At 38.1% G+C, this 22962-nt stretch overlaps 1 protein-coding gene across 5 annotated transcripts in view; it reads right to left on the minus strand.

Moving 5' to 3' along the window:
* Window positions 1-22962, minus strand: part of TTC3 (tetratricopeptide repeat domain 3) — a 121400-nt gene that overhangs the window by 78424 nt on the left and 20014 nt on the right. For 2 of the 5 annotated variants that reach the window (XM_026456032.1, XM_026456031.1), the window contains exons 8-15: window positions 22139-22224; window positions 20757-20851; window positions 19537-19599; window positions 7735-7789; window positions 4943-5105; window positions 3925-3970; window positions 2220-2343; window positions 179-242 (exon numbers count right to left, since the gene is read on the minus strand). In XM_026456032.1, the coding sequence (XP_026311817.1) occupies window positions 179-242; window positions 2220-2343; window positions 3925-3970; window positions 4943-5105; window positions 7735-7789; window positions 19537-19599; window positions 20757-20851; window positions 22139-22224 (696 nt within the window). Of the gene's footprint in view, window positions 1-178; window positions 243-2219; window positions 2344-3924; window positions 3971-4942; window positions 5106-7734; window positions 7790-19536; window positions 19600-20756; window positions 20852-22138; window positions 22225-22962 lie in introns of those variants that run through there. The other 3 variants (XM_023191420.2, XM_023191430.3, XM_023191441.2) reach the window with 2 other exon arrangements.

A 22962-nucleotide genomic window follows, 5' to 3' on the forward strand; every position in this document is an offset into this window, starting at 1 on the left:
ATGAAAAGACTGAGCATTGATTTCAAATAAATATTCAACAATTTCTTAACATAGAAGCATTAGAAAGTAAAGGAGAACAAGAGTGGATATAAGCAAGGCTTGTGCAAATTGTAGGGCATCCCAAGTTTAGGAGACATTATATTAACTTGGCAACAACTGATATAAAAACAATACTCACTTGATGGTGGTGAAAATTCAGGATGACAGTCACAATCATCTACCTTCAACACCTCATCCACCACCTGCCAATGAAAATTAGTGAGACTCTAAAATCAAAAACAAAAACCCAGCCATGAAGAATTCAATAGCCATATAAAAGAATTTAGAATAGAATAGGATAGAATTCACCCAAGCATCTAAAATATGCAGCTGGTTATTAAGCCTAAATGTACAAACAAGCAAACAAAATGATAACTAATGATAAGGATCCTGATATGCAACGACAAATTCTTGAATGACAATTCTATTTCTGTTGCCTAGCACAATGCCTAACGTGACAACTGTTCAGTAATACCTGAATTAACACTATCCCATCTGTACATAAAAATCTACAAGCCTGAGAGTAAAACTATTTTTAAAATATAAATTGGAGGAAGAAAACAGAAGCAGCAGCTGGGCGCGGTGGCTCATGCCTGTAATCCCAGCACTTTGGGAGGCCGAGGCAGGCGGATCATGAGGTCAGGAGATTGAGACCATCCTGGCTAACATGGTGAAACCCTGTCTCTACTAAAACTACAAAAAAATTAACCAGGAGTGGTGGTGGGCACCTGCAGTCCCAGCTAATCGGGAGGCTGAGGCAGGAGAATGGTGTGAACCCGGGAAGTGGAGCTTGCAGTGAGCGGATCGCACCACTGCACTCAAGCCTGGGCAACAGAGCAAGACTCCATTTCAAAAAAAAAAAAAACAAAAAAAGAGAAGCAGCAATATGGTACTTGTGAGTATAACTACAAAAGGGTAAGCCGAAAAAGAAGCTACTGATGATATTTTTCTATACATAATAAATTATTGAATATAATCAATTATTAAAGATCAGTTATAATAGTGATCATTATTATGATTTAGGTCTACCATAGATACAGAGAGATACAGGAGGTAACTCCTGTTCTCAGACAGCTTACAATCAGATGGGGTGAAAAGACACATCACTTCAGTAGTTAAACAACAATTATCCTTAAGAAGAAAAGAAAGTACTGTGTTGTTATTGACATGTTAATTGCATAGTCAGTAATATCTCTCACAGCTCACAAAAGGGAAAAATCACTTAAGCTGGAGTGGTTAAGAAATATGTTAGTGAGGATATAGCATTTGTGTTTGGTTTTGAGGAAGAAGTATGATCTGGATAGAACGGCCTGAACCTAAGAGTAGAGTTCATTTAGAAGCACCAAGTAAACCTGTCTGATTTCAAGACCTCAAAAAGGGTGGAAGGCTGGAAAAGGGCTGCTAAGGCAGGCTGAGGTGAGTGTTTACAGACCCTTAGCTTCAGATCCAGCTGGAAATGCTCAATACAATTCCAGATCCAGCTGGAAATGCTCAGTATAAACTCCTCTCCCTAACTGAACACAGTCTCTTAGAAATTTTCAATCTTATCAACAAGAGGACTTTTCCAACAACCGAAGGAAGAAGAATCAAAGAGAAGTAAGTGACAAAATGGTTATTTTTTTATTTTATTTTATTTTTTTTTGAGACGGAGTCTTGCTCGTTGCCCAGGCTGGAGTGCAGTGGCGGATCTCGGCTCACTGCAAGCTCTGCCTCCCGGGTTCACGCCATTCTCCTGCCTCAGCCTCCCGAGTAGCTGGGACTACAGGCGCCCGCCACCATGCCCGGCTAATTTTTTGTATTTTTATAGAGACTGGGTTTCACCGTGTTAGCCAGAATGGTCTCGATCTCCTGACCTTGTGATCCGCCCGCCTCGGCCTCCCAGAGTGCTGGGATTACAGGTGTGAGCCACCGCGCCCGGCCCAAAATGGTTATTTTAAAAAATATTTTGAAAACACATAAATGTGATTTCAAAATAAATTCTGTGACTTTCAAATATTATATTTATGTAGTTGTATGAGATACTCAGATTATTTATTATAAAAAGAATCATTCTTTTGGTAACAATAGGCAAAAAGGGTTCAAATCGCCAAAAATTTGGTTTCTATTACCACCAAAATATTACTGTAAAAATATGAGACTATCTATACTTGAAAAAAACTGTAGTTTTCAATGGAGCTTACCTTTAGATTCTGATTACCACCGTTGGCCATTTCGTGATTAATTTTTCTGAAATCTCTTTCCTTCTCCACAAAGTTAAGTGAAGTTGCAAATACAGGTGTTGATAAATTCCTAGGTGTGTAGGCCCTAAGTGGGGAGAAAAAAGAAATGAATTATTGTACATTTTTAAAAAGTTATCCTTTGAATGAACAGGTTGCAGCAATCACAGCCTTTTTTCCTTGAAAGCAAGGTGTTATTGTTTTAAAAAGATTTTCTACCTGTGAGATGGGGCTTTATAAAGAAACATTATTTTAAATTTGGTATTAAACTCAAAATAAATAAAGAACAGTTCAAGGGCCGGGTGCGGTGGCTCACACCTGTAATTCCAGCACTTTGGGAGTCCAGGGCAGGTGGATCAGCTAAGGTCAGGAGTTCGAGATCAGCCTGGCCAACATCGTGAGACCCCATTTCTACTAAAAATACAAAAATCAGCCAGGTGTGGTGGCATGTGCCTGTAATCCCAGCGACTGGGGAGGCTGAGGCAGGAGAACTGCTTGAACCCAGTAGACGGAGGTTGCAGTGACCTAAGATTGTGCCACTGCACTCCAGCCTAGGTAAGACAGAAGGAGACTGTCTCAAAAAAATAAAAATAAAAAAATAACACTTCAGAAAAAGCATTCTGGGTTCTAACCAGGTGCAGTGGCTCAGGCTGGGCACAGTGGCTCACTCTTGTAATCTCAGCACTTTGGAGGCCAAGGTGAGCAGATCACTTGAGGTCAGGAGTTCGAGACCAGCCTGGCCAACATGGTGAAACCCCATCTCTACCAAAAATACAAAAATTAGTCAGGCATGGTGGCAGTTGCCTGTGGTCCCAGTTACTCGAGTGGCTGAGGCAGGAGAATCGTTTGAACCCAAAGGCAGAGGTTGCAGTAAGCCAAGATCATATCACTGCACTCCAGCCTGGGTGACAGAGTGAAACTCCGTCTCAAAAAAATTTAAAAAACAAATGAACAAAAAAACTTATGTCCTTGTGTTAAATTTAAATATCCTAATTTAAGTTAAATTAGGATACTAAAATTAAATTTAAAGACTCCGCAGCCAATTTCTTTATGTCTACATGTTCAGCATGCTACAGAATGAGCAGCTTCAATATCCCAGACATCTGAACAAGCACGCAGAAAAACATTTAATCTGTTTTAACTGCCAAATACGCAAAGGTAGAACCCTGGTTGCTATTGTTTTCTTGTGAGCATACTCAAGTCTGTCTGTTGCCTATTTCTAATAGGAAGTATTAGCCTTTGAAAGACATCAGGAAGCTGGAAGTATTAGGTTGGTCCAAGAGTACTTGTGGTTTTTGCCATAGATGTTTCCAACACAGAGGTGAAGGGCAGAGGGTACAGGCTATGTCCCAGCTCTCTGCTGCCAGGAGCTTCATGGCCAAACTGGTCCCATTCAAGCATAGTAAGGTCCAATTAACATTTCACCCCTCTTTTCCCATAGGATTAGGCTACTGAGCTTATATCTATATGGTTCAGTAAAACAGCGAAATAAATCTGACAACTTACAGGTCACCTGATAACACAGGCACTTAAAAAACTACCTCTCTTCCTTCCATCTCCAGCTTCACTGTGGTTGCTATCAGCTCCTAAAGCGTCAAACATAAGTGATTCTTACATTCATGGAGCAAAGCCATTCCTAGCAGCAGCTACTGACCTGCTATTAACTTACCTGTTTTCATAAAAGGCTTTAATTGGATCCTTATTTGCTGTTCGACCTATAAAAGTCAATCACACACACATACACATAGTAATCAATGGATTGGCAACACAGACTTTAAAAGATTTTCAAATTTACTTTAAGCTGATAATAAGGAACATCAAATTTAGAAAACTGAAAAGTAAACCTAAGCAATTTTTCATTTCTAGATGTCTTTAGTTTTAGGATGGTGTCAACAAAATGTTACATAAACTTTGTCTGACATTCCATCACATGTGATCATTGACAAGTTGACAGCAACATGTAAATCTGAATCAGAGGCAGTACCTGTCTTCAAGGAACTCACAATCTTATTACATAATCATGTTATGATGGATAACAACATCTGCCAGTCAAACAGAGCTGTTCAGCTCAGCATTTTACGACCCGAAGAAGAAAAAGCAGGGAAGACTCATACACTAAAAATGTAGATTAAGGGACTTTCAGGCATTGGAGAAAGCAAAAAGACTTAGTAGAGAAAACAAGGGCAGAATGAAAATCTACAACTCCTAGCCTGCACAGCCAATTTCTGCTATATATAAAAAACACTACATATACATATGTTCAGCACACTATAGAATTAGCACAAACGGTGCAGAAACATCAAGCAGCTCCACTGAAGGGTCTTTTCTTTAGGAAATAACTTTAGTAATGAAGGAAATATTTTTAAATAATTTTGTTTCAAAAAGCTTTTATTTTATTCAAAATTTCTGAAAGGGATTTTTTTTTTCTACAGAAGAACAAATAATAACAATTTAGCTGCTGTCTGTTTCAAATAAAAAGTACAAATCATTTATAATTACCTAATGGATAACATGTAACTCTACACAGATAGAAATGAAAAACTCAAGTGCCATGACCAAGATAACATGATAAAATAAGGATAAATCATCTGAGGATTGATTTGTGGTCCTCTGTCAATCCAAGAAATCCACCTTCCAAAGTCTGAAAGGGAATTAGACTGTAACCAAAAGAATCTTAGGTGAAATACCTTGTAGGTCTTCTATTTGTTTTTGTAACTTTACATGCTGCTGAATTAGATCCTTGATTCCCTCAGGGTCATTTTTACAGAGTTTTTGAGCTTTTATGTTTGCTTGCAGGGCCCAGTCATATTCCCCCAGCATAGAAAGAGCATCACAATAACGATAATGACCCTGTTCCAAAAAGATAAATTTAATTTTTTCTCAAAAATATGCTTAAGTTAAAGAAAACAGATAAGGAACACTATTTTGCTTGAAAACGGATTCATTACTTAAAATATTAGATTAGGTCCCTACCAATGAAAAATAAATTTAAAATGTTAATACCTCAGGAAATAAAATTACCTAATGAGCTAAGTGAAAAGTTATAAATAGACAAATAATTACAATAACTAAGGATCAATATTTTTGCTTAAGAAATTTCTGTACCCCCAGCAAAGAGTTCAACTTTTGTTATATTTTGCTAATAGAGAATATAATAATTTCGTGCCAGATAAAGTAAAAAATGTCATACATTATAAATAACTTCAAGGTTTTAAAATATTTGAAGGCAGTAACAGTCTCTAAGTCATCGTCTTTCCTACACCTGGAAATGGAGAAGTTTTTAGAGCTGGATGAAACCATCGGCCTGTGCTGTGGTTTTCCGATACCTCTGAACCTCCTGAGTTCAAATGATTCTCCTGCCTCAGCCTCCTGAGTAGCTAGAACTACAGGCATGCATCACCACATCCAGCTAATTTTTTTGTGTTTTTTTGTAAAGACGGGGTTTCACATGTTGGCCAGGCTGGTCTCGAACTCCTGACCTCAAGTGATCTGCCTGCCTCAGCCTCCTAAAGTGCTAGGATTACAGGTGTGAGCCATCACGCCTGGCATCTAAAGCTTCACTTAAAAAAAAAAATGGAGATTTTTACAGTTTAGGAAAATACAGAGACTAATACACAGATACCCAGAATTAACTGTTAACATTTTGTTATATTTGCTTCTGATTTTTTAATGAAAGAAATAAAACTGTTTCTGATGCTACAGATATGGCTGAAATCTCCTTTGCACCCTCTCCAATCTCCTTTCCCTCTCTTACTGCCCAGAAGCAAACACTATCATGAACTTGATATTTTTCCAGCCTATGTTTCACTGACTTTTTCATTTAACACTTTTAAAAATCCATAAATGTTGATAAGCCAGTTAATTCAACTGCAATCCACTATTTGATTCATTCAATCACTAAGTCAACAATTATTTACTAACGAGTGCCTGCTAAGTGTCAGGCAGCTAGTCAGACAGTCTGGATTCAAGAGTGAAGTGAAACCAAAAAAAACCTTTCCTTGTGGAGCTCATATTATACTGCAAGACACACACAATAGCCAATATAACTCAAACAGTAGATATAATGTATTCAGTAATGGCAAGTCCAAAGAGGAAAAAAGTAAAGCAGGGAAAGAAGATAAGAAATGCACAGGAAGTGAGGTGTTTGGCATTTTAATAATGTGGCCAGGGAATGTTTCACTGAGAAGAGTCCTTTCAATACCGACTGAAAGGAAATAAGGCGGCTGGCCAATGCTCTGGGGAAAAGCATTCCAGGCAGAGGGAAGGGCAAGTACAAAGTGGAAGTGGGCCTGGCATGTCTGAGGAACAGTGAGGATGCCAAGGGCCAACATAAAGTGAACCAGGGACAGAACAGGAGGAGTGAGGTTGGAGAAATAACAAGTGTTCAAGATGGGGACAGATCACACAGGTCAGAGTAACAACTTTGATCAAGTGAAAATACCACATTTATCTGCTGCTTCATCAACAGACATGTAGGTATTTGCAGTAGTATGCCATTAAAACAACGCTGCAATGACCAACCTTGTATATCTCACCATGTGCATATTTGCTAGAAATTTTCTAGGGTACACACACTCAGAACCAAGTAACTGTGGAGTCTATCATAGCGCTCCCTGAGTTGGTTGTAAGCAATCACACTCCCACCAGTTTACTGGGGCTTCCTGTTACTACACATACCCACCAACACTCAGGACAATCAGCCTCTTTAATTTCTGCCAATCTGAAGGACTCAAACAATATGACACTGTAAAATTTACTCACATAGTGGGTTCTGTGTGGAGGCCCTCTATTCTGCACTATTGGTTTCATTTTTCCGTGTACCAAATCCTCACAATTTTAATTACTAGGAAATAGAAATAGTTTCTTATTTCTATCGGCCATTCAGGATTACTCTTCTGTGAAATGCTTACTTGTTTTACTGGCCCATTTTCTACTGGGTTTCTTATTTACTTTAGGAATTATGTGCATATTCCGGCTATAAATCCTACCAGTTATATATGTGGCAAATTATCTCCTCTCAAACTACTATTTCATCTATGGTGTCTTTTGACATACACAAGTTTTTAAGTTTGATATAGCCAAATATATCAAGATGGTTTTTATCACTGCTGATTTGTGCACCGTGTGTTAAGAAAACTTTTCCTGCCTCCTATAAAGACAGCCTCCTATAGTTCCTTCCCAGTTTTAAGTGGTTTTTCACACTCAGGCACACCCACCCAGAATATGCAGAGATGACCTCTCAATCACTAAGGCACCCTGAAGGCTCAAGATGCCCACAGGCCGCCTGTCCTCACACACAGCCTGTCACTACTGTGGCTGGGTCCCCATGCTGATCATGGATCTCATGACTGCCCTTTCACATTCTGGAGCTCTATGTAATTTCATATAGCATTTTTATGAACAAACACACCCGATAAACAGGTTTTTCACAATGTTGTATGGCATTATTTGCTCAATGTAAAATATAGAAGAAACCTACCTTTGGCCAAGTGTTCTTCAGAATAGTGGCTCTCTTTCCATCACCAAGTGCATTTCTAAAAAGAAAAACAATTAAGTATTTAAAATTTTTCACTCTTTTTTAGTAAAAGTATTATATCTTGCATATGTATTCTTTGTGAATTTTCCACGTATATTATCTAATCAAAAGATAATTTTAGTTTTTAAAAATCCATATAATATACGTCCATTATAGGAAATTTGGAAAATACAGAAAAATAAAACAAAAGGAAAAAGCCACCCAGAGTCACAATCACAACTACCCAGGAATAACTACTTTTAATATTTCTCAAGTATTTTTTCCACATATCAACATCATATCTATCCATAGCATTCTTTTTTTTCTTCTTCTTTTTTTTTTGAGATGGAGTCTCGCTCTGTCACCCAGGCTGGAGTGCAGTGGCGTGATCTCAGCTCACTGCAACCTCCGCCTCCCGGGTTCAAGTGATTCACCTGCCTCAGCCTCCGGAATAGCTGGGATTACAGGTACCTGCCACCACACCCTGCTAATTTTTTGAATTTTTAGTAGGGACGGGGTTTCACCATGTTAGCCACGATGGTCTTGATCTCCTGACCTCGTGATCCACCTGCCTCGGCCTCCACCTGCCTCGACCTCCCCAAGTGCTGGGATTACAGGCGTGAGCCACCACGCCCAGCCCATAACATTCTTATTTGTACATTTTTCTGTAGTATTTCTGCATGTCAGTAAGACTTTCCAGATGTATCACTACCAGGTCTTTCACACAACATCAGTTAAGCTACACTGAACAGAGCACGGAAGCTAGACCTTAAGACCCGGGTTAGGTCTAATTGAATCACGAATTTTCTTGGGGCTACTGGGGAGTTATTAACACCTCTGGGCGCATTTTTCTCATCTGTAACATGTGAATCATTCTGTTCTGCCTGTTCTGAGGCAGATATTAAAATTAGACACTACATTATTAAATGGACTTTCATAACCTATCAAGTACTAACAGATCCAGATCACAGTCTATCAGTTTCCTGGCTTCCTTATCTTCAATGACTTCCACCTCTAGCCCAACTCAGCCACCCATCACTGCACCCCTGGAACTTAGCATCACTCAAAACTGTTCAAACTTCAAACTGTTCAATCACTAATTCAGGTATCCAACTCCCACTACAACCTAGGTTATCCCATTTAACTTGTTCAACTGTTCCTATCTCCTTCGGGTACCCAGCTCACTGATTTATTCACCTACTTTTTTCAACATAAAGATTTGCTGGTTCATCATTTCACATTCGTATTTATGCTAATTCATCACTATTAAAGAGATTTCAAGGAAGAACTAGATAACTTATACTACCAGATATCAATACCTACTAAAAGTTTACATAAAAAAAAAAAAAACCCAACTAGATGAGGATAGATAACCTGACCAACAAAATAGACTAAAGAAACTAGAAACGGATTCTTACACATAATCACCTGATTCATGACAAAGGTAATACTGCAGTACATGGAGAAAATATACTCTCTTAATAAATGGTGCTGGGTCAATTGGACATCCATATGAATTTTTTTTTTCTTTTTCTTTTTTATTTTTGAAACAAGGTCTCACTCTGTCACCCAGGCTGGAGTGCAGTGCCAGTCCCTCTCACCACAGCCTTGACATCACAGGCTCAAGCACTCCTCCCACCTAAGCCTCCTGAGTAGCTGGTACTACAGGCACGTGCCATCATGCCTAGCTAATTTCTGAATTTTTTGGAGAGACAGGGTCCCACTATGTTGCCCAGGACGGTCTCAAACTCCTGGGCTCAAGCAATGGTATTTGTCAAGTGGGTGGTATTTGTCAAAGTTCCTGCCTCGTCCTCCCAAAGTGCTGGGATTACAGGTGTGAGCCACCGCTTCTGGCCCATATGAATCTTGAACACTACCTCACACTAAATACAAAGTTGTACATCAAAGTTGAACAATCAAACCTTTAGACAAAACACAGAGAATCTGGTGACCTTTGAATGGGTAAAGACGATAAACAGAACACAAAAAGAGCTTATCACAGAGAGAAAAACCGATAAACTGTACTACATTAAAATTAGTAACTTGTTTGTGAAAAGAAAACATCAACAGTGAAAAGGCAAGCCACTGAGTGTGAGAAGATATTTGCCATACATATATCTGACCAATGACTCATATTCAGAATACAAGAGAAAAACTCCTAAAAATGAATAAGGCATTCTACTCAAGAGAAAAAAATAGCAAAAGACTTAAACAGGCACTTCACAAAAGAGAATATCCAAATGGTCAATAACCTTATGAAAATCTGAAACATCCTTAATCAATTTATGAAAATGCAAATTATAATCACAGTGGTATACCACCATCACCCACCAGAATGTCTAAAATAAAAGATGAAAAATAGTAAGTGTTGGTGAGGGCACAGAACTGAAACTCTCATATGCTGCTGTAAGAGTACAAAATGATACAATCACACAGGAAAGCTAAATGCATATAAGCATACCCTCTGTCCACAGAAATTCCACTCCCTGATTATACACTCAACAGAAATGAATACGTATGTTCACAACAATACCATCTGTAAAAGCCAAATACAAGAAGCTACCCAAATGCCCATCAACAATAGAATGGATAAAATGTGGTATATTCAGGCAATCGATGAACACTTTACTACATGCAACAATATGGATCTCAAAAACGATGCTGAAAACCAAACATAAAAGAATACATAGTATATTATTTCATTACATTGCACTAAAACAGGCAAAATTAACCACCGGAAGCCAGGCTGGTAGTTATCCTGGGGGAGGAGGTGGGTCATGACTAGGAGGAGGAACAAGAGGAACTTCTGGGGTACTGGGGTTGTCACCTGCGCGCTGGTTACAGTTGTTTGACTTCTGAAAATTCCATCTACACTTAACAGTTGTATACTTTTCAGCATGTGTATTAAGATTTTTTTTAAAAGGACATAAGACAAAGTTGTCCTTCTGCTGAAGACGTATGAATTACAGCAGCCATCCTACATTCTGAGGGGACAGCCTGAGGACCAAGTCACACACTGAGGCTGGAAAAATCTAAGTCTCTTATGACATTGTTGAGCCACTGAATATACAACCCTAGCGCCACCTTCTTCTGGAACTCCTTATTAGGTAAGTTTTCTTTACCATTTAAAGAGACACACTGGGTCTCTCTCCCCAAATACCTTTAAAAGCTGCCTATGCTAGCTGTCTCCATTTCCTCGCATTTCTCAACCCCATCTAATTGGCATCTGTTCCAAGAACTGACAGCTTTCCCTATGGTTACTGAATGACATCCATGCCATGTTGCCAAATCTAAGTTCCACTGTAACTGGCTTCTCAGTAGCCAACAGACACTGCTGACCATTCTTTTACTTCTGACACCACACATAGTCTTTGTTCCATCTCTCTGATCACCTTTTAATACTCCCCTGGGCAGGCTCATCCTTCTCCAACTGGTCATATGTGTTCAAGGCTCAATCCTGATTCCTCTCCTAGTCTCAGCCTAGGTTCTCTCTAGGCCAGTGGGTCTCAACCTTGACTGCACATTAGTACCATCTGGGGAGCTCCTATAAGCCCAATGCCCAAGCTTTACTCTAGATTAATTGAATCAGAATCTCTAGGGTGGGTGGTATTTGTCAAAGTTCAGTGATTCCAAAGTGCAGTCCAGGTTGAGAAACACTTCTGTAAGCAATCTCACCCACAACTTCAAATCATGGAGACTAACTATCCCAAACATGTCTCCCGTCCAAACTCTCCCTTGAGTTCCAGACCCATATAACTCACTATCTATACAACACTGTAATTTGGATACTTCAAAGGCACTTTTTTTTTTTTTTTTTTTTTTTTTTGGAGACAGAGTTTTGCTCTTGTTGCCCAGGCTGGAGTGCAATGGTGCAATTTTGGCTCACTGCATCCTCCGCCTCTCAGGTTCAAGCAGTTCTCCTGCCTCAGCCTCCCGAGTAACTGAGATTAGACGCACTCACCTCACCACGCCCAGCTAGTTTTTGTAGTTGTAGTAGAGACGGGGTTTCGCCATGTTGGCCAGGCTGGTCTCGAACTCCTGAACTTTGGTGATCCTCCCACCTCGGCCTCCCAAAGTGCTGGGATTACAGCTGTGAGTCACCACGCCTGGCCTTCAAAGGTACTCCGATTCAGTGTCTGAGAGTGAAGTGCAGTTCTACCTCCTACAAATTTATTCCTCTTCCAGCAATCCCAATGTGAGTGAGCAGGCCCATAATCCATAACGCTGCTTAAGGCAGAAACGTCAGAACAGTTCCAACCGCCTTTACTCTCACATTCCAACACCAACCACAAGCAACTTCTGTCAACTTCACCTCTAAACTCTTGAATCCTTCCACTTTTCCATTTCCACTGTCAATATTCTGCTGGAAGCCATCATCTCTGGCCTGGGCTACTGTAACAGCCTCCTACTACATCCACACTACATCCCCTTCAGATCCATTTTCACTGTGCTCAATTTTTTTTTAAGTACTAATCATGCTCTCTCCTCAGTTTAAAATCCTTTACTTTCTTATTGCTCTTTAAGGCCAAAAGCCTTAACACAGCCTACAAGGCCCTCCTTGGCTTAGCCTACGGCCATACTACCCTCTCCTCTGTATTCAGGCCATCTAGCAACTATCAGTACCACAAATACAACAAATTCCTCCCAATACAGGCCCTCACAATGCCAGCCCACGTCTGAAACACAGAGGCTGTTTTTGCTCATTTCTGACATTATCCATCAACAGAACCCCAATATTTGTTGAATCAATGCTGAATGTTACTTATTATAATAATAGCACTACAAACAGCAGTTATAATAGCATATATTATAAATATCACAATATTAGTATATGAATGCAATTAATGCTAATAAAATTTCACATTTACTGGCATATGACCACATCCTACAACTAAGGCAAAGTGGGCATAGTCAATTACATGATGCTATTGCTTATCCAGACCACTGCAGCCCAGGGTCTAAATAATCAGGTTTGACTTTTGGTAGCAGCAATTCCCTGCACAAGAGATGTATCAAAATGGGACAAGACTCAAGATGCAAACAGTTATTTACTCTTGAAGACTGTGTGACACGATAAGAGTATTAAACAGAGTAAGAAACAGAGTTCCAGTACAGGTGCTCCAACTTGCTGCTCTTACATGGGGAAGTGTTTTTATTTTCCCAGCCCCTCCTCATTACTGCATATAAAATATGCTACATTCTGCCCTAAAAGACGATGTTTGTAAAGAATACTTATTCCCTCTCCCCTAGTTTCCATGTGGATTCGCTAATTACTCCTGAACTCTTTCCTCTCCCCACCCTTGGCTAACATCCCCAGATGATGAATAATAATTTATCTAATGGCGAGGGAGGGACACTAATCATATGTGGCTTTGCCTCTTCTTTTTCTCACTCTTTGGAATCTTTTTTATTTTTTATTTTTTTCAGACATGGTATCGCTCTATTGCCCAGGCTGGACAGCAGTGGTGCAATCTCAGCTCACTGAAACCTCTGCCACCTGGGTTCAAGCAATTCTCCTGCCTCAGCCTCCCGAGTAGCTGGGATTATAGGCGTGCAACACCATGCCCAGCTAATTTTTGTATTTTTAGTAGAGACGGGGTTTCACCATGTTGGCCAGGATGGTCTCAAACTCCTGACCTCAAGTGATCCATCCCCCTCAGCCTCTCAAAGTGCTGGGATTACAGGCATGAGCCACTGTACCTGGCCTTACTCTTTGGAATCTAAAACACCAGATTCCCTTTTCTTTCAGGCTTAAAGTTCCCAAGAGCCCTGTTCTGTCTGACTGTGGGTGAATTATTGGTTGGTGCAAAAGTAATTAGGGGTTTTGCCATTACTTCTAAAAACCACATTTACTTTTGCACCAACCTAGTAGTAACCAGCCCCTTGACTATCAGACTTAAGGCCTGTTGTCCAATTGCATTTGTAATAAAGGCAATATCTGATCACCAGTTGCCTGTCTTTTCCATCCATCTTTTTTAACCGATTCTGCACTTGGAAGGGAAAGGAGATGCTATTTATTGACTCTCTCAAACCATAAAAAGTATGCGAGAATTTTGCAAGCCATATAAGGGATATCGCTTTTTTCCTCAATTATAATTATTTTCAGGACCTGACCAGATCAATAAAGAAATAACAACTATTCCCCAAGTTTCCAGATCTTCCAACTAAGGAACAAAAGCAAGATTCAGGTATAAAGGTCAGTCACTGACAAATATGCAGTGAATAATAACCATGGACTGAATAAACATATATTTTAAATAAAAAGTTAGTGTCTATAATTAAAATGATATGTTCTTTCATTCAACTGAGTAAAATAAATTTATCAGAAATGTGTCCTACAGATATATTTGAACCTGAGTGTAAAACATAAGTAAAAAGATAATCATTACATAGGTATATATAATCTTTAAAAGGGAAATAATGTACATAATAATAGATCTATAATTTAACACTGTAAATAAAATAATCTATATACTAATATAAACTAAGCATACATATAAACTATATACTGATATAATATGAACTAATGGATTACATGGGCAATCCATTCAGGAAAACACTGTGTAGACATGAAGAACAAGGTAGGTCTCTATATACAGATCCACAACAAGCTCCAAGACTTAAATATAAAAAAAAACCACAACGTACAACAGCGTATGTAGTATGTTCCTACCCATTTAAAGAAAAAGACATACACATTACATTAAACCAAATAAAACTGCCTATATTCTGACTTACAAAAATGGCCACTTCATTTGGTTCAACATAAGCACTTGTAAAGGCATAAAATATTATGGGAATACACAAAGATACGAAGAGATGAATCAGATGGGTCAGAGTGGGCAAGTGTACCTTTTCCTACTCTGTTGCTTACCATATGCATTTGTTATTGTTTTTTTTTAAAGGGGGTACACCCCAAATAAGACTGAAAAAAGTAAATGTTTTCTTCAAAAGCAAATTCAGTGGCTTCTAAGTAAAAATAAAGAACACACACCAGAGGGCAGAGTGAGGAATAGTTCACCAAACCAACACACACACACAAGAATTTGTGAAATTCTCACAGAAACATACAGTGCTTTATATCTCTAGTCTTAGAGAAATTTAGGGGGAAAAAAGCAACAAGAGAGGAGTCAGTTAATGTCTATCTATCTGCTACCAATCACATTTGGGATCTGATGGAAGGCAGTATCATGTGATGGGTACTTAAACGAATACCAACAGTTGAAGTAAACACCAAGTTTAAAAATACATGATTTTCCAAAGCAACGCAAAAACCGTTCAAGCTAAGCATTCCCTTTCTCCAATTAACATTTTCCCTTACACAGTTCATCACATCCCACCAAAGAATCTGAATTTTCCATGAGTTCCACAAGAATGAATTGAATTGTAAGTGGGCAAAGCCTAATCATGTATATTACATAAGCTGTTGGAACTGCAGAAGGTACAGATATGCCTAATTCCTTTCTCTAGATTCTTGTCTAAACTGAAAAGTTCTGATTACTTCAATTACAATGATCGCTCTCAAATGCCCTATAGTTACCAACTCGTATTTGAAAAGTATACTTTGAGAAGGAGCAGAATAAAACGGACATCTCATCTTCTAAGCCAGGTGTCCTGGGATAAACACAATCCTCAATGTGAAGATTTGGAGGGGAGAGGTTGCGGCAGGAGTGGGGGCGCAGGAGGCAGCACGGTTCCCCAAGCCCTGCCTCACGCCAACCCCATCTCCTGTGTTTTCCAAGCACAACATTCACAGGACCGGAAGGGTTTTGAAAGGCTCTTGGCCTAACTTACATTCACCCAAAAGTGGTTGGATTTACAAACTGCATGACTATTTTGGCATTAAAATCATCACTGCCACTGCCACCATGTTAGAATGAAGCATGTTTCCCCATATATACCTCACCTCAGGCTTCCCCACACACACTTCACACTTCTGCAACTGGCCTTACAATACTTCTATTTCTCTTTTCAAGGTCACTGGTCACTATTTTATCCTTGATGTTTAGTGGTCACTATTCTTGTTTTCTGTTCCTTTTCTCATGTGCATTTTTAATCACATTTTGTTTCACTTTTTATCAAATATTTCAAGTATACATAAAAGTACAGAGAACATCATTAACAAAATGAATACCCATGTACCAATGGCATACCACCTTAGCAAGAAATTAACATTTTGCCATATTTACTTCAGCTCTTTTTGTAGCAGTTTGTTACAGTTGACATCCACTGTGTACCATCCCTCCCAACTCCAATCCCTTTTCCTTCCTTCTCTCCGCAGCCACTCCCTGGGTGTTTAACACGCCCATGCATTTTTAAACATTGTTAATACACAGTCTGTAATATATGCATATTGTTTTGCATGTTTTTAAACAATAAATGGCATCACAGTGTACAAATCATTCTGCAACTTGCTTTTTCACTCAACATTGCATTCATTTTAACTGCCATATAGAATTCCATTGTATGAATATACCATATTTATCCATTCCCCTATTGATGGCCATTGAGGTCGTTTCCATTTATTTACTCTTACAAACAATGCTATCATGAAGGCGTATACATATCTTCTTGGGTACACATTTGAGAGTTCAGAGGATATGAGCCTAGAAGTGGATTGCGGAGTATGCACATCTTCACCTTGTCAAATTGCTCTCCAAAGTGATTGTACCAATTTACACTTTCTCCAGCTGAATATGAGAGTCTCCTTTGTTCCACATCCTCTCAAACACTTGGTATTATGAGATTTTTAAACTTTTGTCCATCTGATGGGTATAAACAAGAAACTCATAGTTTTTAATCTACATGTCCTGGAAGGATATTCATTTCCTCATAAACGTGTATTGACTATTTAGACCATTTATTTTTTAATTTTTCCAACTTTCACATTCCCTTTTATTCTATCACCACTTTCCCATAGTGATTAATAGTAGAGACTCTACATCCAGGCTGCCTGGGTTCAAATTCTGGCTCCATCACATCCACCTGGTGTCCTCAGACACTTTGCTTGGCCTCCCTATACCTCAGTTTCATCATCTGTAAAGAGGCAGTAGCACTTACCTCACACAGTTGTGAGGGTTTTACGAATTAACACACATTAAGTGCTCAGAACAGTGATAACCATGTTGTAAGATACAGTATTATTATTTTTACCCTTTGAGAGATTAATCTTACCAAAGTTCTCTTTTTTAAATTGAATCTCTTTTTCATTTGAAGTTTCAACTTATATTTTCTAATCTTTTAGGATTAAGTATTTCAGAAGTTTTAGCATTCAAGACTTTAACCCTTTTATTCCTTTCTTTTCTAGTATTAAATTGTCCCATTTCTGTCCTCTTTGGACATCTCAATTCTTGCTTCAATGACAGCAGATAAGCAGTCTGGCCTTGCAGAACAGCTGAGGAGTGCATCCTCACCAAAACTGGAGAAGAATGGGTGCTTTACCCTCAGCTGTCCCTGCAGCTGCTCAGCCAGATTCCCACAGCAGATCCAGCATCCCTCTGCTTGAGAGTTTCAAAACATCTCAACCTCAGTAACTCAGATAAAAGTCTTTCTCAGGCATGGGTCCTCCTGTGTCAATGGCATATCCGAATTACTGGCAACGTGTTCTTTCCTTAAGTCACACCATCTAGTCACCTGATATATATATACTATACTATGGACTTACATATATACTATGAGTTATATATACTATGGACTCTGAAAACATCCCTACATTATTGAGCAAATCATATCGACAGTATGTGAGGAGGTAGGAAACGCCAGCAAAACCAGTGTGGTAAAACACTTCATGCATAAAACAGGCATCCAATACATATTGGTGATTGCCTAGTAAGAAACAAAGGGTTCTCAATGCTGCTGCTCTGGCTCTAGTGAAATGTAGATTGTATTAAACCACAAGCTAGACCATCAGCAAGGAGGTACAAGGATAGATCCACAAGCTGCTCTTGGCCTTTACCTCACCAAGCTACCTAGCTTCTGTACTTTTACTTTGATTCACCTCCTGTTGCAGCAAGGTATTAGAAGGATCTTCCTTGTGTGTCTAGCATCCAACGCTCATGAAAGAGAGCAGAAACACCCTGGTTTGCCTCTCAGCTCTCAGAGGTGGAAAGTGGATACCTTCTGCCAAGCAATATTTCAGATAGGCACCTCAATTTTCACAAGAGGCTAGCCAAGTTACCAACCTATTCATCTGATCTTGAAAGCATACAAATTCACCTTTAAACAGCACAAAATAAATGCAATTCTGGACCTAGCCAGAAGCAATAACCTAAAGACACTTGCAGCTCATTTCTTGTCAGAACCCGTTGAGGACAGTGGTATTGATGGAAGACTGTGTCAAGCCCATCCATTCCTCTAGTCTAGATAGCCTCGGTTTATCCACGGCTTAAGCCATCTAAAAGCTGCATAACGTTAATACAGCGGTATTCTCCAAGGTGGTTGGATTACTGGTGATTTTTATTTTCTTCTTTTTAAACTCTTGTATTTTCCAAATTTTCTACCATGAGAATGTGTTCTGTTTACAATAAAAGAAAAACACAGTAAATGTTATTTTTAAAGCTCCATGCTTAGAATATACTACCTTCCCCACTCCCACCCTCCCATACAAGAGCTTTCACTGAAAAACAACTGACAGCAGATTCTCAGCTTTCATGAGAAAACTTCACAAAAAACGTATTTGTGAAACTCAAAACTGTGCTTTCAGGGAGTTTTTTGCTATGCATAAGAATACTGCTGAGATTATTCTCTACTCCATCACTCAATTAATATTACAGCCCACCTTCCTTCAAAACTAAACACTAGGAAAACTGTTTCACCTGACAAATTGGTGTCCTGTTTCTTTATGGACAATGAGAATTAAGTAACTTGTCAAGTTTTCCCATTTCATTTTGGACAGCTAAAGGTCAGAGGCAAATATGAATTCTAATACCTATGCAGGACCTTATGCCTGTGAAGCTCGGTTCTGAGAATCCCAGATTCCAACTTCATTTTCTGGTTTGTTTTCTTTTGAATATTCTTCTACTGTGTGGATATATTTTTGACTCCACCCTACACCCTTCTTACAGTAAAGCAGGACAAAATTAAATATAATAGTCTACCTGCTCAATATTAATGCTTATAATTTATGTTCTAAAAATTTTATACTGGGGGAACAATAAAATCATAGTGCAGTATCTTTCTCAGTCTTTCTTAGCTAATAAATAAAAACTCAGCTTAAATTCAATATAAGGAACTAGGAATGAATTATGATTCCACTCTTATACTATTAAATTTATTTGCTTTCTTTCACATACGAAGGATATTTACTTAATTTTTTATACCAGGATAAACAGAGAAAAAATGAAAATGCTTCTTTTATACTATATACATTAATTAACAGAGTATAAAGAGGTAATATGGATGTCATAAACACAGACTTTGACATTATTAGATAAAATCTGTGTTCAAATCTTGGTATCACTAGTAGTACACATTGGTCATGTAAAATGTGAACTATAACATTACCTACCTATTACAGGTGCTGTGAGAACTAAACAACATATGCAAAGCACTTAAAATAATGCTTAACATATGTCTGCACTCAATCAGAATAGCTGCTGCTGTCACTGTTGTTATATATAAAGCCTAAGTGTATTCTTTTAACCACTTAAGTATTTCTGCCAAAGAACTAGTCAAGGATTTTCTTGTATACCTGCAAAACAGAAAAGTTTCCAAAAAATGGGTCTTTAGCATAATAATTCAGTGGTTGAGATATTTTAACCAACTTACCTAAACTGTCCAGTACGAAGAAAGCAAAGAGCTCGGTTACCATAAAGAAGGTGGTTTTCAGGTCTTAAAAAGACACAGTGTTTAGTCAGTAAAGCACATTACACATGAAACAAATAAAAATCACGCAGAAAACATAAGGCACAAGAAAACTTTTTTTTAAACTTTACATCTGTGTGGCAGAGCAAAAAGAATATAGGACCTGGAGTCTTAACTGGCTAAGTCCCAGTTCCTTCACTTCCTACATAAGTAACTTTGTTTGAACCAACCTAAACTTCCCTATATTCAAAATGAAGATAACTCTAGTTGCTCTAACTCATAGGGCTGTTGTGTGGATCAAATGAGACATATTAAAGAGCTAGCAAACTACAGAGTAACTCTAGAGGATAGGATTACTTATACAGTAAGTCAGGACTACGACTACGTCGTTTTGACAAACAACTGAGAAAGGAAGCCTACAGTAATTGCAAATTAAAATAGCTTCATTTGAACTTTTGTTTTTTAGTTTTATTTGACTATGTGTGGTAAAACGTATCTCCCTTTCCTCCACTTCTTCCTCAAAAGAACAGGGCAGCAGCCTTTCAGAGGTGATACGCTAACTGGATTCCCTCATTCCCTGTGGAGATGCGCAAGGGAGGAAAAAGAGCAGTGGCTACAGAGCACCCTTCAAAGGCTGCTACAGTATTAGGTGGCCCAACTGAGACAACAGGGGCACAGTTATGAGGCACATCTGGAGGAAAGCTACAAAATTCTAGCAGCTGAGCAAAGAGAAGACAAGGTAGAGAGCATGTATGTATTATCTCAATTATCCTGTAAAAGTTCCCTCTTAGAAAGCAAAAAACCCTGAATGGGTGGCATCTTCAGAATTAAGAACTAATCCTTTAATCCTTTTTGACCAGTTAATAATTTGGGAGGACTTGGTTGATAGCAAAATGAGAACAAGACAAAAGAGATAACTCTGTACTGGAAAGTTTTAAAGAAAATGGAAGAGGGCAGAACCAAATTCACAATTTTGCCTAACTTGCTTGAGTTATGCTACTACGTTAGCTTCATATACCCAGGCCATCTTCAATGCTTCGAATGCCCAAGGATGAGAAAATCTACTCTGCATAACAAGCTGGAAGATACTTTCCAATTCCCCATCTTGTTTTTATTTCCTCTGACTACCATTCTAACTTGATCTGACACAGAAACAGGATTTCTTTGGTTCTATTTGCTCTTACCTATATTCAATGGCTCTGGTGTAATAGATAATAGCTATATCAAATCTTTCTTTGGAAAACTCTTCATTTCCTTTCATTTTCATTAGTTCTCCTTGCTGAGAAACCAAGGTGAAAGAAGACCCATCAATTAGCTCCAAAGATAATCAAGAACCCAATACCTAGGAAAAATGGATCCGGGTTTCTATCTTGGATATCAGAAATAACTAGGGGATTATTTATGTAGAAAATGAGATTACAATACCCAGTATTTTGTTACATATATATATATATATATAGAGAGAGAGAGAGACACACACTATACACACACACACACACACACATACTTTTAGAGACAGGGTCTCACTCTGTCACCCAGACTGGAGGGCAGTGGTGCAATCACAGCTCACAACAGCCTCGATCTCCCAGGCCGAAGGGATCCTTCCATCTCAGTCTCCCAAGTAGCTAGGACTACAAGTGCACCCCACCATGCCAAGCTAATTTTTAAAAACTTTTGTAGAGACCAGGTCTTGCTATGTTGCCCAAGCTGGTGTTGAACTTCTGACCTCAAGCAATCCTCCCACCTCGACCTCCCAAAGTGCTGGGACTACAGGCGTGAGCCATCATGCGCAGCCTCAGTATATATATTTAAATAAACCTATCTTGAATGACTCAACACTAACTTGGTTAGAGAATGTTAAAAGTAAACAAAACCATCACATTATGAATAATTACTAAAATTTTTGTGCTGTATTTGGTAGACCCACTTTTAAATATAGCTTATCAATAAGGCAAATAAGGTAATAAGGCTAAAAAACAGATGCAAAGTAGAATTTTAACTTTAGGTTAGCAAATACAGTGTTATCCAAGAAACCTTGGTGCCGAAAAACATATATAAATCAATAACATAGAGGCAATGTTGATTAGACTAATTGCAAAGCATGAGTTGGTAGGTTAATGAGAATATATATGAAGGGTGCTAGAGAAAAAAACTTTTCACTTCAAACACTCATTTTTTTTAAATAAACTAAATCACATCATATCAACAGCATTAGGGAATTCAATAGAACATTAAATATTTTCCCAAATTCCTTTTTTAAAATTGAGTTAAAGTCCTATTTTCTATGAGTGAACAGTGCAGCACATGAATTACATCTCAGCTGTTACCAAAGAAAACCATACTTCTTCAACTCATTAAAGACTACAGTTTTTAAAAATCAAATTTTCACTTTCAATTAATGGTTTTTAAATCATTACAAAACTCCGATCAAGGTATTAGCTATTTCCCTCAAATATGTCATCCAATTTTATGAACTGTATATTGTCAGCAGTTTTATTAACTTCCTCTGAGTGTTAAAAGTTCTAACGGGCAAATCTTAAAATATATTTATAATATTCATTCTCACCTCTATACAATCCATACAACTTTGAGTTTTAAGTTCTTCAAGCAAATTGCAGTCTTCCATTACAATTTTAGTTATGTGGTACTTGTCTAAATTTTATTTTTAGGAGAGAGCAAGAGAGAATATTTGTTAAAAAATAATTGGTATTGATAATATTCTAAATCTTAGGTGAGTCCACAAAGGTCCTATATTATTATTCTTTCTAAATAGCACGTTTCTTGTAACCTTTTATGTGTATTAAATAACATAGTAAAAAATAAACTGATAAAATGTTGCAGAAAACATCAGTTATTGCTTGCTATGAATCTAATCTCACTTTTTACTTCTAGCAATAAAAAACCTTTATTTATTATTATATTAGTTGCAATTGCATTTCTAATAAATGCACTGTCATAAAATATTCCAAATAGGTCACATACTTACTTACTTCAATAAACACTGTCAAGCACGTATGGTGTAGTATGCACGATATTCAATAAAAATGCATGAAAACAAAAACCTGGAAAACTACTTTCTACAATATATTTAATATAAAGATGGAGTATCTCTTATTCAAAATGCTTGGGATCAGAAGTGTTTTGGATTTTGGATAATTTTGGATTTTGGAATATTTGCATTATACTGGGTGAGTATCCCAAATCCAAAAATTCAAAATGCTCCAATGAGCATTTCCTTCGAGTGTCATAGCGAAGCTTAAAAAGTTTCAAATTTTGGAGCATTTCAGATTTTGGATTTTTGATGCTCAACCTATTTTAAATAAATACTTTCAAATGTTTTTATTCAGTATTTTGACTCTCATGAGTAAAATGTTACAATGAGAAATTGAA

Source organism: Piliocolobus tephrosceles, chromosome 19 (genome assembly GCF_002776525.5).
Source record: "Piliocolobus tephrosceles isolate RC106 chromosome 19, ASM277652v3, whole genome shotgun sequence".
In the NCBI taxonomy this organism is placed as follows: Eukaryota; Metazoa; Chordata; class Mammalia; order Primates; family Cercopithecidae; genus Piliocolobus; species Piliocolobus tephrosceles.